Source organism: Mchenga conophoros, linkage group LG20 (genome assembly GCF_057382185.1).
Source record: "Mchenga conophoros isolate Kocher_MC1m ecotype Shallow Benthic linkage group LG20, M_conophoros_male_GT1.1, whole genome shotgun sequence".
Taxonomy (NCBI): domain Eukaryota; kingdom Metazoa; phylum Chordata; class Actinopteri; order Cichliformes; family Cichlidae; genus Mchenga; species Mchenga conophoros.
Window position 1 is genome coordinate 30,551,515 of NC_140545.1, and position 18,050 is coordinate 30,569,564.

At 40.0% G+C, this 18,050-nt stretch overlaps 1 protein-coding gene across 1 annotated transcript in view; it reads right to left on the minus strand.

Moving 5' to 3' along the window:
* Window positions 1–18,050, minus strand: part of atp9a (ATPase phospholipid transporting 9A) — a 35,207-nt gene that overhangs the window by 16,932 nt on the left and 225 nt on the right. Inside the window, exons 2-18 of the mRNA XM_085259491.1 lie at window positions 15,576–15,720; window positions 12,185–12,298; window positions 11,879–11,987; window positions 10,802–10,860; window positions 9,834–9,885; window positions 8,753–8,847; window positions 8,373–8,453; window positions 7,448–7,523; window positions 6,926–7,002; window positions 6,538–6,698; window positions 6,294–6,436; window positions 5,579–5,691; window positions 4,695–4,904; window positions 2,350–2,511; window positions 1,680–1,772; window positions 1,479–1,562; window positions 349–519 (exon numbers count right to left, since the gene is read on the minus strand). Of these exons, the coding sequence (XP_085115617.1) occupies window positions 349–519; window positions 1,479–1,562; window positions 1,680–1,772; window positions 2,350–2,511; window positions 4,695–4,904; window positions 5,579–5,691; window positions 6,294–6,436; window positions 6,538–6,698; window positions 6,926–7,002; window positions 7,448–7,523; window positions 8,373–8,453; window positions 8,753–8,847; window positions 9,834–9,885; window positions 10,802–10,860; window positions 11,879–11,987; window positions 12,185–12,298; window positions 15,576–15,720 (1,945 nt within the window). The remainder of the gene's footprint in view (window positions 1–348; window positions 520–1,478; window positions 1,563–1,679; window positions 1,773–2,349; window positions 2,512–4,694; window positions 4,905–5,578; window positions 5,692–6,293; window positions 6,437–6,537; window positions 6,699–6,925; window positions 7,003–7,447; window positions 7,524–8,372; window positions 8,454–8,752; window positions 8,848–9,833; window positions 9,886–10,801; window positions 10,861–11,878; window positions 11,988–12,184; window positions 12,299–15,575; window positions 15,721–18,050) is intronic.

The following is an 18,050-nucleotide window of genomic DNA, read 5'->3' on the forward strand; positions in this document are numbered from 1 at the left end:
GAATCGTCGTGCGTTTCACGCAAGCACAGTACTGGAACGTAAGCGTTTTTGGCCGTTTCAATGTGGACGCACAACTCTGTGAAAACGACTGAAAATGATAGTGTGGACACGGAACGTTTTCACGAAAACGCCATTTTCAAATCTATCCGGGCTAGTGTGGACGTCGCCTGAATTGAACATCTAAAATAACTAAAGTGTCAGTTTTAAAGTTTAAGGGATGGAAAAAATGAAGGCTGTATTGAGATACATACAGCCAATATGAAAAACATATGTGCTTATCTTCTTAGTTTGTTGCTACTGTGCACTGTAAGGCCATTTACCCACTCCACCCCACCCCACCCCACAGACCTTGATGCCTGCATTGCGGAGGATCTCCAGAGTGGGCCTGACATCAGTCTGGAGCTGATCCTCCACCCCAGTCAGACACAACAACTCCATCTCCATCTCAAGACTCTCAATCACTGTGGCCACCTTCAGAGAGCGGTCATGGACGCTGAGCTTGGCCTGCACGTACCGTGCCTGGAGAGTCGTAGTGGGAGGATAAGAAAGTTTAAATACTGTGAAATTACTGCAAGAAGTGAAACAGCCAGGAATAAAAGAAGAAAACAGGAATGTGGCTGTCAGCCAGGAGAGTCAAGAAAAACAAATAAGGAATAAAATGAGCTAGGAATATGTCATGCATTGTGCATACATAAGGCCAAATTTGCAGTCTACCTACTATATACCATCCTAAATGCACTGATACTTTAAATACAAAAATAGCAAAATACAAAAATCTGTGTATAAATGTAAACTGTCAAGCAGCCCTGAAAGCTATAAATATAGCTTTGTTAAACAAAATAGCTATACATACAGCACACTGTACTTACAGCATACAGGACAGACATAATCAATCAGTTAACGCCCATCTTTAGCATTTCAGCTCGAGGGCAATTTGTGAGTGAGATAAAGCAAAAACAATCTGAGTGTGACTCATACAGAAACATAAACTCTGTGTGTGACTCAGTTGGTGACTCACTGCTGCCCACCAGCTCTGCTCACTCAATTATACACTTCAGTAATAGGCCTGGGGCTAACAACTGCAGGGAAGACAGCCATGCCCTGCTCAAACAATGAGGGGGGCCTGGTGTATGTGAGGAACAGTGGGGTAGAAATACTGAAGGGGGGGTCAGAGGTTAGTCTAATTACCCAAGGACACACTTTGACATTTAGAAATGCTGAACATGTCTCCTCCAAATATCAATATCATGTGTAATGCTTGTCAGTCGACAGATGCTTAATGTAACTTGAGCATGTTTTACTATCACACTGTTGAAACTGTAATGGCTTTACTAGACAGGGACCAAACAATGCATGTATAACAACGCTCGTAAACCTAAGCACACTTCAACAGCCCCATCTTCTCATACTTGAATCTGAAACCCAACTCTGAGCTCTGTCTTAGATTGCTGTAGGTCAATTTCATGGAGGGCTGTTACCTCAAAATCCTGATACTGCTCCTCTGTCAGCGACTTTTTGGAAACCACGAGGACTCTCAGACCTTCCCTCGCCATGTTCCCACACTAGAAAACACAGACAACATCTGCATGTGATCTAAAAGTTTGTGATTTACTATTAACAGGAATAAAATCAGTGTCATCAGGTATGCGGCATGACTCGTGGGAAACATAGAAACATACCTCCTCCTCCAGCCAGTCGTTATACTGGACGATGCCTGACATCACCACATCGGCACCTTTCATGTAGAAAGTGATCTCTCCTGTTGATTCATCCTAGAAAAACATTGATTTGTGCTTTATCATGTGCAAACGGTACATAAAATTGTATTTAATATTTGGTACAATGATTACCCAGCCGTGCTTCTCGCAGGGGGATTTCTACTCAGCGTGCACAAGCCAAAGTGCACGTGCGCCATTCTATTATTTAGTGTTGCCTAGAAATTCATAACTTATTTTGGTATCCACAAGAGAGTTTAAAAGTGTTTGAAAATATTATCAGGAGGAAGTCAACTTCAAAAATCCCTGGCTTCCTGAGCAATATCCCAGCCAGCAATAATAAAGTTAGTCATCCGACTTAGTCAGAGGTCACAAGGTGAGGTTTTTCTCAGATTATACACTTTAGCACAAATCTGTTTTTCGTTTGTTTTCCTTGTTAAAGTCAGCACCAAGCAAGAATCAACATCATAGCAACAACCACTGACCTACATTGACTGTAATTGAAAGTAATTTCTAAGCAATAGAGATGTGAGGAAATCAGTACATTTCCTTTGTATCAAAATATATTGAGCAAGATGGACAGCAGCCACTACTAACACTAACAACTAGTAATAATATTAATTTTGGCACTCACTCTGACTATAATTCCCATCCTTTTGCTCTCATAAGTGAAGGGAAATATCTGAAGGATTGTGAAGTTCAGTATTTGGCCAGTAGGGGTCCGCAGCTGCATGGATGACTGGTCTCTTCCTACAAGTGTAAGGCCGACGCTCTCAGTCCACTGCACCAGCGACACCTATCAAAAGCACAGCGTAAAGGCTTTAGTGAGCGGTCATTAAAATGCACAACTGACACTAAATATATATAGAGCACAATAAGAAGGCAAAATATGTAGCTTTTAGCTAATAACACATATTTCTACCAAATAAAATATTATCATCATTCAAGAACCCATTAAGAGAAAGTGACCTCTGCCTGGGTCATTTTATTATTTTCATGGCAAAAGCATTGTCAATATGATGTTCCATTACTTGAATTACACAGAAAACAGCGAAGGCCACTTTGAAGTAGACTGTCAGAGAACATCAATAGCTCAAGCATTTTCAGCACTTAAGACTATTGATTGAAAAACTGGGAAGATGTCCATTTCTTAACTGAAAATATAGTTTCTGCTTGTTCCTTTCTGAAGGACACAACAGACGACATCCATTAATACAATAGAAGCATGTGTGCGGGGGTGGTGTGTGTGTGTGTGTGTGTGTGGGGAGAGAGAATGAGGGGAGATGGCATTGCCCAATAACTTCCAGACTAGAAACCAGATCACATTCCCAATTCATCATCCATCTTCTGCCAGGACGAACAGCAGAGAAGCCAAACAGATGCAGATAAGAGACAATAAGGGAGACTGCTCTGCTCCTACAACAACTTTAAAATCACAGATTCTGGGATACCAAAATTACTTATTTTGGAAATATGCACCACATAGCCTAAAAATGTCTGACCAGAAACGCTTTAGCGTCATCAAAGCTCTGACTACTGAAGTGTTTGTCATACAGGTTGGGAAGTATGAAGATTATGCTTAGTCAGAGTCTAGAAATATTCACTGTGGAGGAATTTTGGGATCGGGTGTCTGCCACAACAGCACTACCTTATAACAGAAGCATCTGAGTTAGCGGCCCATTTGTAACTGGACTGAATAATGCTTGACCCAGATGGCTTGACTCACAAACACCACATGGCTGACATGTTCTTTATGAGCCAGAAAGCAAAGTGATTCAGATTTCACTCCTCGTTGAACCAAACCATACAAACGAACATTTATTAAAATTTTAATAAATGTTGAACAAAAAAAAAAAAAGAAAAAAAAAAACTACTTTCATCTGCATGCGGATGGTGGCAAACTGTCAGTTTACATTACAGTAGTAGAAACCATACATTTAACAGTCACTGACATTGCATCTAATGTGCTCACACACAAAACCAGATCTATAAATAAGACTTCCTGAAAGCTGTTGCAAAGCAAACTGAATCTGCCTCGATTGTATCAAACTGACTGAATGCAACTTTCAGGTCTCAGCAACTCAAAGCCAACTGTTTTATCCATTGTGACCTAAAACAATAAAACGGCTCCATTTCCTACCAACAACGCAAACCACCGATGCCAGACTTTTTTCTTTTTTCTTTTCTGGTGACCACCACATAGTGTATTGGGTGCTATTAAAATGCAAAAAAAAAAAAAAAAAAAGGAAACTCAGAGGGGGCTAAGTGCAATGGGCTGAGGAGCACATTAAGGAAATCCGTATTTACATGGCAGGAAATGGATCGAGTCGAAGTCCGCAGCCTTTTTCCTGAAGTTCAAAAGAATTCATACTGATCAAGGACATCAGTGTGGACTGCATTTCTGTGAGACTCTCCCTATTCAAGAAATACAGACACTCTTGTAATGGCCTTGACCAAAAACACAAACCTACGCATCTTATATGCTTAGAAATCTGCTTCCCTGTTTTGCTCTTGGTCTTAGGTTTGGGTAGAGTAACTACATTTTAAACATTTCAAACTGAAACATCAAAAAATAAGAGTTCAGCTTTATATATTAACATATATCATCTGATGAATGAATAATAAAGGTCTAATCACACTTTCAACTTCAGCACGTTGATATGAAAACAGTCTTTTAGAGTCATCATTTGTGTACGGATCAAAGTGAGGTGTCCTGCAGGTTTTACATGTGTCCTTGATCCAACACAGCTGATTCAAATGGCTAAATTACCTCCTCAACATGTCTTGAAGTTCTCCAGAGGCTTAGTAATGAACTAATCGTTTGATTCAGGTGTGTTGACCCAGGGTGAGATCTAAAACCTGCAGTACACCGGCCCTCGAGGCCTGGAGTTGGACACCCCTGTTTTACACAATAATAATGTGCATATCATTATATGCCTTATAGGTTTTTATAAAACAGCATTTTCTTGGACTGGATACCTCATCTGGGCTGGATGCCTGGTAGACTCTGCAAGTGTCTTCGTAGTGCTGCTCGGCCTCGGCCTGGTCCGTCACGCCGTTGGACTCGTACACGGGTGTTACGTTGTGCACCAGGGCGATGGCCTTCACAGCCTCGTGAACTCTACTGCTGATGGTTTTTCGAACCTTAGTGGCTGCTGGAGCCCTGGAGGCTGGAAGGTCATGGGTGGGCTGAAGAGAATTAGAGAAGGTACTGTTAGTGCAAGAAGAACAAAGAATATAAACGTTTTAACAGACTTCTTTTATGTGAGTCTTTCACTGTTGCCAGCTGTCAAGAGAGGGGAAGTATTCTAGCCAACAGAGCTAATTATCAGTACTGTCAACTTAAAAAAAAAAGATCAAAAAACCATGGGCCACTAGTGACTGAGAGTTTGTGAGGAAGCTGCATTAACACTTGAAATGTTTCACAGACTGAGGAACTAGCTTCTTCATTTCAACAGTTTCCATTATCGCTATGTTAGCAGCCTGTAAACATAACCAGATGTGTAGAGTAAATATGAACTATTTGCTTCTGCATTGTGAATTTGCTATTTTTAGAAGGCTGCATGTTCTCAGGGTTAATGATGGTGTCATTAAAGGAGTCCGGTCAGTGCTTCGCTTGTGGGCTAATCCTGTTTCCTGCTCTACTAACCTCTGGTGTCAAGAGGGATAAAGAATGTCATTTGAGGTCAGGAAGCATTCAGCTGAACAATAATCACAAACTAATACATTTTGTAAAAAAAAAAAATTGCTTTTTTAATCCTTTCAAGAGCTTTTTAAATTTGAATCTCTTCTTCTGAATACTGGGACACAGTTTGCTCAATTTAGTCACTTTTTCTTCTTAAGATACACATAACACCTTTCACCTGCGTGTAGGCACTGAACACATGGCTCTGTACTTCATCCATTGAGTCCATCCCATATGCCACAGTTCCAAGATGGAGCCGTCTGAACACCATTTCATTTTGGGTAAGAGTTCCTGTTGAAAGTTACATTACAGACATTTAAACAGTAAAAGTTATCACGCTTGACAGCACAAATTATGACCCTATTGTAGAGATTCAATTATCTAACTAACAAACAACAATCAGTCACCTGTAACAGCCACATATGGTGACCAGAAAAATGCCAGAAGCATTTGACACTACACACAACCTCCGTATCCTCACACTTACTTTAAAAGCATTTCTGCCAGTATATCAAAAAGACTTCAGGGGACTTACACATACATTAGTGTGACCTGAAGACCCCACTGGCCTTATCGCTCTCTGGATGTGGAAATGGCCGATCATTTTATTAGGCATGAGGGCTGTAAATCTGACGAGTAACACCTCCTGCCTGTGGAGGTTCACTGGTGGAGGTGTTATGCTCTAAAGGTGTGTATAGATGAGAGACTTAGATTTTTTATGATTTAAAGGTCCTGTAAGTCTCAGGGAGCAAGAAACCCACCGCATAGCAACGCTGCAGGGTAGGAAACAGCTAAACTCTGTCTTACAGAATACCTCCTAGGAAAATCCTCACCACTTTATCCTCTCGTGTTACTGCTCAACTAGGTCAACAAAAAACGGTATGCTAGGTTACCCGTTTTGTCAGTCAGCAGGTAGGAGATCCGTCCGAGCTGTTCAGGTATGGTGCTTGCCCTCACCACTGTCCCAGGGATCTTTGAGTCTTTCTTAATCATCCAACTGAAAACCATCTTTCCCATATCCAGATTTACACGCAAACTGCATCAGATAAAACAAGGAAGCACGCAATTTTTCATTCCTCACATGTAAATATAACATAGCACTGCAGATGCCATTAAAAAAAGAGCGTTAAGTCGGACCTAATGGGCACAATGTGGGAGAAGAGCAGCAGGAAGCGAAAGATTTGCAGGTACCAACGGCCGGCGAAGTGCTGGAGGGCCACCATGACCAGTGACACCACAACCAGGGCTCCAAACAGGATTTTAGTCAAACAGTTCACCTCTAGGTCAAACAAACCAACCTATAAGAGAAGCAAACATAAAGCATCTACTTACTGTAAATATAAAAGATCTGTGTACTGACAAAATGCAAATGTAAATAAGTGAAGCAACAAATTAATTTATCTGAATAATTAAGTTAAATCCAATCACACATATACTGTATAAAAAAACACATACTAGGAAAAACACCTTCATGCAATTAAATGATCAGACTTCTGTCTTCCAGCTCTGGCTTACACTACTGTACCTTGTGCCTAGGGTTGGAGGTGTTCATGACACTGCGCAGCTCCTTGCCTGTGTAAATCACGACCCCCACCACTGTGCCTGGAGTAAGTGAGGCAGAGACAAAAAAAAGACCAAAAAAAACGGCCTCAGGGCAATATAGTAAAGGTACAACATAAAACACAGCATGTCAGGAAGACGTTTTCCAGACTTATAATCTTGACATGAATAGATTTTTCCAAATGAAGAATGACATTTTGAATGGAGGACGCAGATTTCTAATTGCTTAATGAACAACACATGCTTGTGCCGGTTAAAGTGGATTCACTCTCCCACAGACGAAGCACACTTTCTTTACAATTATAGTTAGCGGTGCCTCTGCTTTTTTAGAAAGGGCTACCTCATTGGGCTTTTTTCCAGAGTGTAGATTTGATTAGATACACCATCAAATCAACAGCTATGAAGGATCAGTGCTTTAGTGAACACGCAGGTCCTGGTTACTTGGATATTAACAGCTTTATAGATGCACCACCAGTCAGATATTTACCAGAGGCAATAACAGTGCTCGCCCACAGGGTGTTTTCAATGCTGAGGCTTTCATTAACTGGTGGGTCTCCATCTTCCTGTAACAGTTGATACAACAGACATGCAGAATGATTACTAAGGACAGAAACCAGCTCGTCTCTGCTTCTCCTAATTGAGCCACAGATAACCTATTAATCGGTTTTATCATTCAATGTTTTAGTAGTCAGCTGAGACTGAAGAAGTCACTTGGATGAGTGACGAAACATTTCTCCCACAAAACGCTACGTCAGATGAACAGAATCAACTTTTGGAGATTTACTTACCTGGATGATTGAGCATGCATCAAGACATTCAATGTTTTAGAACATATAACACAGCAAGCGCTAGGGAGTTAAATTTGGACTCTTTTACTTGTTGGGGTGTGCTATATGTTAAGAGTTTTGCAGGATTTCAACTTTTTATCGATGTAGCTGAGTGATTGTTGCGGTGGGGTCCTCAAACGCTTTAAGGAAACTCATTTTTAAGTCTGATCTAATATCTATTCAACCATTTATCAAATTCAGGATTGCTGAAACTGGAGCCTAATCCAGCTATCACTGGGCGACAGGCGAGGTACAATCTGGAGAGGTCACTATTGTATCACAGCTCCTGATCTAAAATAAGACATTCAACAACTTAAAAGTGTCACTTTCACAGTTTTTATAGATGAAACCAATAAATTGTGTTCTATAAGACAACAATTGAGAGCACAAATACACTTCAATGAGCATCTTTCTTTCTGCATGCTTCTGTTGAGGGGTATTTAACAACACTGATATCACTGTACTCAGTTCAGCACGGTTTCTGTTACAGCTCGAGCATAAAAGTGACAAAGACTCAGATGTTGGAGATGAGATTAACATGTCTGAAGGGAGATTAGGGTTCAGCGTAACAATGCAACCACTTACCCTGGTAAAGGTTCCGATAAAGTTGTGGATATCAATGTTTGGCTCTTCTGCATACACGTATGATCTGATTTGGAGAAGGTCCTGTGAGAGATTAGACAACATGACTTAAAATTACCTGAAGAAGAAAAGAAAAGGCTTTACAAGTCCTACATGGTGCAGAACATTGTACATGCAACAATTATTAATGAATTTAATGTTTAGATTGCATACTTAACTTAGCATGTAGTGGCTAAATAAAAGACTTGTTTCTCTCAGTTCAAATTACTCTTGTATTTATTAGTTGTTATAAAAAAAAAGAAAAAGAGAAACAACAACAGGGCAAACATTCAGTTTCCAGTCGAATCGTTACTGCCAGCCTCCATCTACAGTTTACAACTCACGCCAGCAGTTGGTAGTCTCTGCGTGCAGGCCACTGGGAGGCGTAGTTTCCAGTCCGTCTCTCCATCAAGCTGGTCAGTCCGCAGGAAACAGGAGCCTGGAAAAGAGAGGACAAGAGCTGCTACTGACGCCATATGAAAACAGTCACCTCTAGGGGGCAACAACAGAAAGGTTTTTATTTCAAAGAAGGAAACTCATAAGCTCCATTATTGATCACTTCACTGCCTACAGCAGATTATCAACCATACTGAAGGCTAGACTGCGAGTTCATCATATTCTCATCTTTTCTAATAAACATCAATTTTTTAAGTTAATGTTATGTGTGAATTTATTTTAACATGGGGTCACAGATGAACACTGACTACTGGGAACAGGATTGAGCAGTTTATTGCTGTTGGGGTAGAAGTGGAAGCGTCTACCAGACCCCTTCCCCCCCACTGGCCAGCATGAGTCATCCTGCCCAAAACTCTAAATCCTATCCTAGGCCCTTCATAATTGACCTAATGGCCTCCACATGGAATGGGAGATAACCGAGCACTATTTCCAGTAAAACAAAGTTGATGTTTTTCTTCCCCCAACAGGAAGACGCAACAACAACAAGCATGTAGCGTTTCTTTCTTAGTCACATTTGGATTTCTAGGCTATAAATAAAACAGCAGCAGCCTGTGCATTTCAATTTAAACCGCCTTAGTCAATGTTTGGTGTCATCTCCCACAAATGATACACTAATCCATATTTGATTATTCAGATGAGGGATCTTCCCCTCTTGTCTTCTTTTTGTTCTTTGCATTTGATTTTTTTTTGTGTCCCTTGATTTTCCTTTTCATTATCTTCTCATTTGAAAGACAAAATTAGTCAGAGACAAAGATGAAAATCAAACAATGTTTTGTCTATGTGGCCGTGGCAACTCGCCACAATAACTTTGAGTGATAACTTAGTAGTGGTCACGGTTCCGATTTATACAATGTAGGACTTCCTGTCGCAGCTCAGGGCTAATCCCTGCACCTCAGCGCCTTTTTAAACAACTCATTTCCCCAGCCGGCCTGTTGTGGATATATGGATGAATGACCGGCAGATGTTTACCATTTCTTTCAGAGGTCCTTAGAAAGATCATGTCAGCAGGAACACGCTGGTTCTACAAAGAAAGGCAGAAAGAAAAAAAATGGCGTGAACCTTACATCCTGATTCTATACTTTCTTTCTACCTCCTTATGCTCTTGTGACTTTTTTTCACTTCATGTGCCACATTACCAACAGTCAGTCAGTCAAAAATATTAAGCCCCTCAGCAAATCATTCTGTCATGGCCCTAAAAGGACCCAAGCCAGCTTTTACACTCAGCCTGACCCGGCCATTTCACTCAAGATATTACACATTAAATTCACATGACCGCTTTGGCAAAATCTAACTGTTTAGATTTAGTTCACGTGATTAATAGCAGTTTAACAAAGCAAGTCGCATGGCTTTTCAAAGTGAGATTTATTTGAAAACTTTTGCCATCACCTCCACCGATGACTTAGTGAATTGTAACCCAGATGACTCGGAATCACTCGGTCATATTAGCAAAATGTGTAGGACAACATGTGTGACCTTTCCCTCAACTGCACTTAATGAGTGATTCAGAGAGAAGCCCTCCGCTGGAAACTGAAGACAGAACGCGCTTCTCACATTTCATGTACAAAGACCTCAGGGACTCCAGTCTGTCCGCGAGGGGAGCAACACAGCAGATCCAAAACTCACACAGATATCGAACTAGAAACTATAAATGAAATCTCGAGATAAAACTAAAGCGCTTAATTGAATTTGTATTTCAGATCTAATTAAAAGGCATTTCATGTTCACATATGCCACGCGCGCATCGAGTCTGACAGGCCGACACTCAGCATTGATCACAAGATTACAAAATCTTTACTAACTCTTTTCACCTCAGTCACCAGCGGAGCACAGAAGATTAACAACCCCCTCATTACTAGCTGTCATATAAACGGTAACTTGACAGGTCTAAAAAGCAAAACTATTCACAGATGTGGATGAAAAAAAAAACTTCAACAAACCTTTTCCACAATTATTAGATCACCAACTTGAATGCCGCTGCTTTTAACCTTCACAGTGCCTGAAATACAGAAGAAAACATAAAGTTAAGTGTTTGGCAAGTTTGAATGTTGATTAAAGTCTCACATACACAAAGCTATTTGAAACTTTTACGTGAGTCATGTAGTTAAGAATTTAAATGGAATCTAGACCACCCAACATTTAGATTTTTGTCTTAAAAGTTTCCCTAATTATAAGCTAGTGAGAGAATGTGGTATTTTTTCAGCAAATATGTCTTCACAAAACCCAGACCTCTGGGCGAATTGCATGGCTCACTAGTCACCTGAGTGAATCTGGGAAAGTAAGTCTCCATGAAGATTTGAAAGAATGCTGGGGGAGTTGAGCCTTTTCTTTCATTCCACTTGGAATGAACGGCAAAATTGTTTGGAAGAGATCACTGACCCTTGAACTCTGCCGTGACCTCTGAGCTTTGCATATGTAAGACATTAAAGCACATTAATATCGCTATGCATTCGGGTTCATGGAACTTTACTCTACAAATGCATTTTACATTTTACACGCTAACACAAAAAAGACCTATTCGGTAACACTTCACACCACAGCTTTTAGCAGAAAAGCATTAAGTGATGAAATGTTCTAGATGGTTTTGACTGATCATATGGCAATATCTCATGCACGTGTATTCATAAACATACAATTTAAAGGAACTTAGACAAAATAACTGCAACCAGTACACCGAGTTCTGACACCATAAAGTTTCTATAAACCACAAAATATGCAGAGGGGCTGCCACCATGGAGGCAACCAGTCATTGTGTTTATGGGTAAAACAAGCTGCCACATCAAAGAGGCAAAGTGATGGAAACCACAAGAGGTCCCATGCTTTTTATTGCTGGTAGCACTTTATACCAAGGCCTCTTATGTACACTTTTACATCTCTGCTTTGAATTACCCACCATTTCCCCCAGCCCCAATAAGTTTTAACAGGACCAACCTCCTACAGTTAATAGACATGTTTGCTAAGAAAACAAAAATGCAACACAGAAATCGACGCAGGTAAAACCTGCTTTCAGTTCTTACCTCTTGTTGAAAGCTTGCTGTAAATCTGAGAGTTCACTTCTTTGTCTCGAAGGTAGCACCTAATTTCTTCAATTGCCTCTCGCATGATGGTAATGATCAAAACAAGACCCTGGAGAGTGACAAGTCACAGTGAAAAAGTAACTAATAAAGTTTATGTGAGTGCTGCAACCGTGGAAGTGAAAAGAAATAGCTAAACCTTAATTTTCAGCAAAAGTACATTTTAAAAAAGCATTGAAGAGGAACACAAATAATGGAAAATGAAGCTGATTGACCTTAATGATTAACAGTAAGTGAAATGCCACATACCAGAGGGACCCAGTAGGTGTAGAGAGCACCTAAGCGTAACTCCTCGACAAATTGAGAGCAGGCCAAAAGCAAAAAGTACAAGTTGAAGAAGTACTTGAACTGATTGAACAGCACCTGAGAACAAAAAGGCAAAGGATCAAGAGTGAAATATTCACAGTTTCGCAAAGCAATGTGCATATGGAGGCTGTTGTTGAATATACACGATTTTCAGTTTCTGGCTTTCCCACAAAGAATAATAACCAGGACTGTGACAAACAGAATTCCAAGTATTATTTTAAGTAGGGTTTAGGAGCTTCATGGTGTAGTACACATTTGCCTAGCAAGCAAAAAATCCCTAGTTGGATCCCGAGAGGAGGCACAAATCCCCCGGGGGCTGCGTTAGGAAGGGCATCTAGTGTAAAAATCTGCTAAAATGCTGCTCAGATATGAGGACCTCTTGTGAATAAGGGAGTAGATAAAAGCAGCTTTCATATTAAATAGGGTTTAATTTACCCAAAAATAACATGTGCTGCCATTTCCCAGAAAACAAAACAAAACAGGAAAATGCTCACTCACTGCCTCAACCATACACCAATGTCACAACCTTCCCCCTCAAAAGTCTACTTTCCTGCTTGACAGTATGTGACTTAATAGAGAATTTATTTGTCATCTGATCATCAATGAAAATGCCTTTGAGTATGCCTGAAGGATTTTTTTTGTAGTTTCTTTCCGTTATCTTTAGTTTTGTGTAACAAGTATAATATGTTATTTAAAACAAATCTGTTTTCACTGCAGTTCCTCTAATGACCACTTGAGGCTGGCTACAAAAGCGAGTCATTTCCCATCTTAAAAATTACATTACAAAGTACGTTTACAAGCTTGAACAAAAACTGGTTATGGTCTCAACCAGTAGCTTTTCCTCCATAACAAATGTGTGCTGCATGAATCTTTTAATAACACATCCATATTGGATGCTGCTAAGTCTTAAAATCCCAGCTGTGGAGTCTTTGATTGTCAAGTGTGCCCACACAAGCAGCTATAGCTGATTGCTGTCTCCTTGGCCTCATCTCAGTTAATTCACTGAGCAGAACCTCACTTCTACTTTTAACAGGATTTTCTGGCAAACACTATGAGCTGCTTTGTCATACAGCTTATCCAGTAAGTTTGTGATTCAGCTTTGTTGAGCGATACCCTTGTATTTTATCGGTCTTCTACTTTTATAAATCATCAGGTATCTGCATCAGTACTTTTTACTCATCCAGTTTACAAATGCAGCACTTAGCACTCCACCCTCTCTTGCAAACATGATGATTTTTAGCCTTAGAAAACGACAATGGGCGCATCCAAAACACTAAAAATAAGGCCTCAAAATGTGGACTCGCCACCAATTAGGTGACGTCACGGACGCTGGATTCATCTTTCACTATTACTGACATGCAGCACCCAGCAAGACATTGTTCTCTCTAACGGAAATGCTCTCTTGGTTGAGATGACGATGCAATCTGAGTATACCAGCGCATAGGAAGACCACTAGCTGTGAGTTTGCTGGCCTATTATCTTCAGTAGTCTTCCTTTGCCATAAATTGGGACAGTCAGACATCACCTGGATCTTTTCCACATAGCTGGCAGGTTAAAAAGCATTGAATGTCTGACCGTTTGTGTAATTACACGAACAAATACCTGTGTCCGAGAATGTCTAGAACAGCCTGGAGATGCAGTAGAGACAGCTAAAGGCTTGCCTTTTAGAAAATGCAACGACACAGAGTTGAAAGTGGCAAAAATAGCAGTTTAACTGGCAATATGTTAACACGCTAAATTAATAAAGAATGAAAATGATCTGACACTGCAATCGTATCCTTTTGAGTGAATTAAAAATCAAAGTTAAAAGATGTTAATCTAGAACTAAAATCACTCCAATTAACTGCAACATTGTCCACATTTACACACAATATCCGAAAAAACCAACCACAGACGTAGCATTGCAGCAAATCTGGCAGCATCTATAGGTGTATAATTTCACAGCTCATATAAGCATCTCACGCACCCTTACTAAAGAAGTACATTTTTCAGTTAGGCGTACAAATCTTTTCATGAACCAACAGATATGGAGCAATGTGCAAACACATATGGCTACTTTTCATCTGCCAGCGTCAGTCTAAAATTCAACACACACACTACAGCTTTGCTCAGTTTCATTACCATCAGCGTGTGAGATTACTATCAGAAAAACCTTTCCTCTAAGAGGAAAGCACATGAGCAACAAATATGTTTTAAATATGATCTAGAGAAAAGAAGTTCTTCACATGAACCAAAGTAAATAAAAAGCATCTTGATTTGCAATGCAAAAAGGCTTTGCTCTTGTCTTTTGCTTTACAAACAAATCTGAGCTACGTCTGACTCCATAAGCAAAAATAAGATCTTAAGACAACTGAATGCCTGGAAAACAAATGCATATGTAAATAAGTTAGGGAAAATACAAAAATCAAAGGCACATAGCTCGGTAACTGCCTTCCATGCAATATCCAACCAAAGTCACATCTGTCACGCAATATCAAGAAAGTGCTTGTATAAGACCTGGTGCTGCGCAGGCGCTGGTCAGCTGGTAGCTGAAACTATGATGCATCTCTCATTCATTCGAATATGCAACATTGTACTGTTTAAAAATGGCAAATTATCTCTTTATACTACTTAGATGCAATCGGAATAAAGTAATTAATATTGAATTCACAAACCAAGCCCGTCCTGCATATCAGGGCTAAGACCGCACAAACAGTGCATCTCTCATATCCTCACATGTATCATCCAATGTTTTGGGTTAGGTTTAGTGTAAGCATAAAGACAGACTACAGTACTCTTATAGGAAACTAAAGAACCAAAAAAGCACTTGTCATTCATAAGGACCTGATCTTATCTGGAGATGCATCACTCGGTCACTTTCTTTATAGTCAGCTGTTTTTATAAAACAAACACTTCACTCTTTTCTGCTTTTTTTTATTGCTTACTCCTGTAAAAGTGACTTTTGGTTGATTAACAAAACATGACATTAAATACTCACAGTTGGTTATGGTGGATGAACCCAGATTACACCCTACTCTATTTAGTGTTTTTATTAATACTGTCATTTTTCAACCAATGCTAAAAATAACTACTAGCTGCAGGCCAAACTAAACCAAACCTGATACTCTGAAGAAGGATAATTTGAAATGAGCATCAATGCCTTGCATACTTACATTACAAGCAACCAACAGGGAGGATTTAAAAAATATCAATTAAGACAGACATATCCTATGATGCTCTGAAAATGTGCCGATCAAACAGACAGTGAATCATGACCAGGAGGAAAGAGCTGGATGACGGCTTCGGGGGGTTAAACAAAGGGCAGGTGAAGCGGTGACCTTTGACTGGCACTAACCCCAGGCAGGAAGGTGAAGAAGTTGTACTTCTGGTTGTTAATGACATTCCTGGGGTACCTCTGCTCCCTTTTTTCTGGGTGGCCGAGCCACACGGTGCGGGGACGGAAGTCACCCATGCCACAGCATCTCGACCACGGGCAGCACCTGAGAGGAGGAGGAGATGGAAGACACAAGTAACACTTCACATTTAATTCCAGTGTTTGATTCTGTAGTAAGGATGCAAAGACAAAGACTATTATGTGACGAAAAGACAATTAATATTTGGGAAGTATTTGAATTCACTCTCCACACCCTGAGAGAGCTGCATTGAGGTAACCCTAATGAATTTCCTCTCACATCTTCTTGTTAATGTGTTGCTTATTGTAGCCAAATCCCACAGCGCACACTGCACTGAGCTACAGACCCATGACCAAAGGTGTCTGGAAAGATCATGCCGTGAAAAATAAATATTAACTTTATCTTGGAAAAGCTGGTCACTCCCTTCAGACTAAGAAAACAAAGCATTTCGTAAAATCCAACGAACAGCTCAGTGGCTTTGCGATTAATAATTGAACCTAACCGTAAACAACATATTTGACTTTTATGGCAGATGACTCAAGTCTTAGATGCCAACAATATCCTGTCTGCCAGGCCTGACAAATTAAAAGAAAAACATCATAGCACCGTAGCAATAATTCAACAACCCTGCAGTGATAATATTTACGTCACTTGGAACCAAGTAGACCCCCTCATACTTGCAGACATAGAAAGAATAAACATGGAAAGCATAACACAGGCCATTAATCTGACTTTGGTGCAATGGCAATTCAAACCCACCCATCCAGACAATTTAAATTGTATTTGTTATGCAATACTGTGTTTCCTAATTAACTGTTTAGAGTAGTATCAGGCATATATAATGAGCAGTCATTATGCTAACCTGTGAAAAGTAGCTAAAACACCCAAGCTGACATATTCAAAATGTTCTCCCTTATGTTAATGAGTGTTACATGTACGTGTTATCAAAATACAGGTTAGTACTGTATATCAACTGATTATTTTTCTAATGCTTTTTAGTCTTTCTGTATAATTCTATATTTACATCAACCGTTAGAGTGGCTGTTTATTCACTAATAAATGGGACACCTAAATGTGGACTGTTATCAGCAATGAGATGACCTTTCCTGATGTCGGCTGCCATGTTTATCCGTTGTGCTGGATGAACTATGTGCCGGAACAAAGTTCAAAGATAGCGTGATGGAGAGATGAAAGACTTATATTAATTATTTTTTCTCATATTATTTTTTAACCTTTTTTCACAAATGGGGGAAACAAACAATCCGCCCAATCCCGAATTTTTAATACAAATTAAATGTGTAAGTGATTTATACAGAGCTCTCCCACTCCATCAGTGTTTTTATAAAGATCACTTTAAAATATTGATATAAAGACCCACTCGACCTCCTGAGACACAGCACCGACTAGTTTGTTGATATCTTTAATTTAAAAAATTACTAAGGAGCTTTACAAAGAAAGTCATGATCCACCTTTGCTTAAAGGCTCTAGATTATTTAGTTAATGGAAAACAACAAAATCTCTTTATGTAACATAATCTCAAAAACACAGAGCTCATAAACAACAAGAAGCAGATAGGTATAATGTTTTGGGCATCCACTGGAATGTGTGTGAATGTTAGACAGAAAGCAAATGAAACTAAAACCTCAATCATTTTACTTTATTACACCAAATCCAACGTATACGTGTTTCTTTGATATCATTAAAGACTTATGCAAGGCCCTCAAATGTCTTATTCAAGTGTGCTATACAAATAAACCCTCGCCTTGGCATGCCTCACTCTGTAGGAGGCAAAGAAAGTGCACTGGCTGCACTAATGGTCACTATATATCACACTGCCAGCTAGAAATCATACACCCATCATCCTTGTATATATGCAGGCCTTTATTTCTGCAACATCATAGCTCGTTCGAGGATCTTGAGTCTTTATAACAGGAGGTGACATCACCATGGCAGCCTGATCAGTCTGCTGGAAGCATTTCAGCACTGTGTCTCTCCACTTTCTCCATCATTATTTCTTAGGCCTGCCCCTTTTTGTGGTGGTCAAATAACACTACAGAGGATCACTTCGTCCGTATGTAAAAATTAGGGGCAGAATGTATTTAAATCAGGGCAGACAGCCTGAACTTAATGTCAGGCGAGCAAATATTGACAATGGGCGTTAATATGCACTTGCTACTGCAACCCCGGAACAAGGATGTGTCCGGCTAACATTAGCCGTTTCAAAGCTACAATGAATAGCTACATCATATTTATTAGTACATCTACGGGCTGCTCGTCCTTATGTTTCCCTCCGTACTGATATATTTTACCCAGAAAGCTGCTTAGCTGGTTTCTGAGACAATGTCGACGCGCTCCTGTAAACACTTTTAACCGCTACAGTGACAGCAGGAGATGCGACGAGCGAAGCACGTAAACAA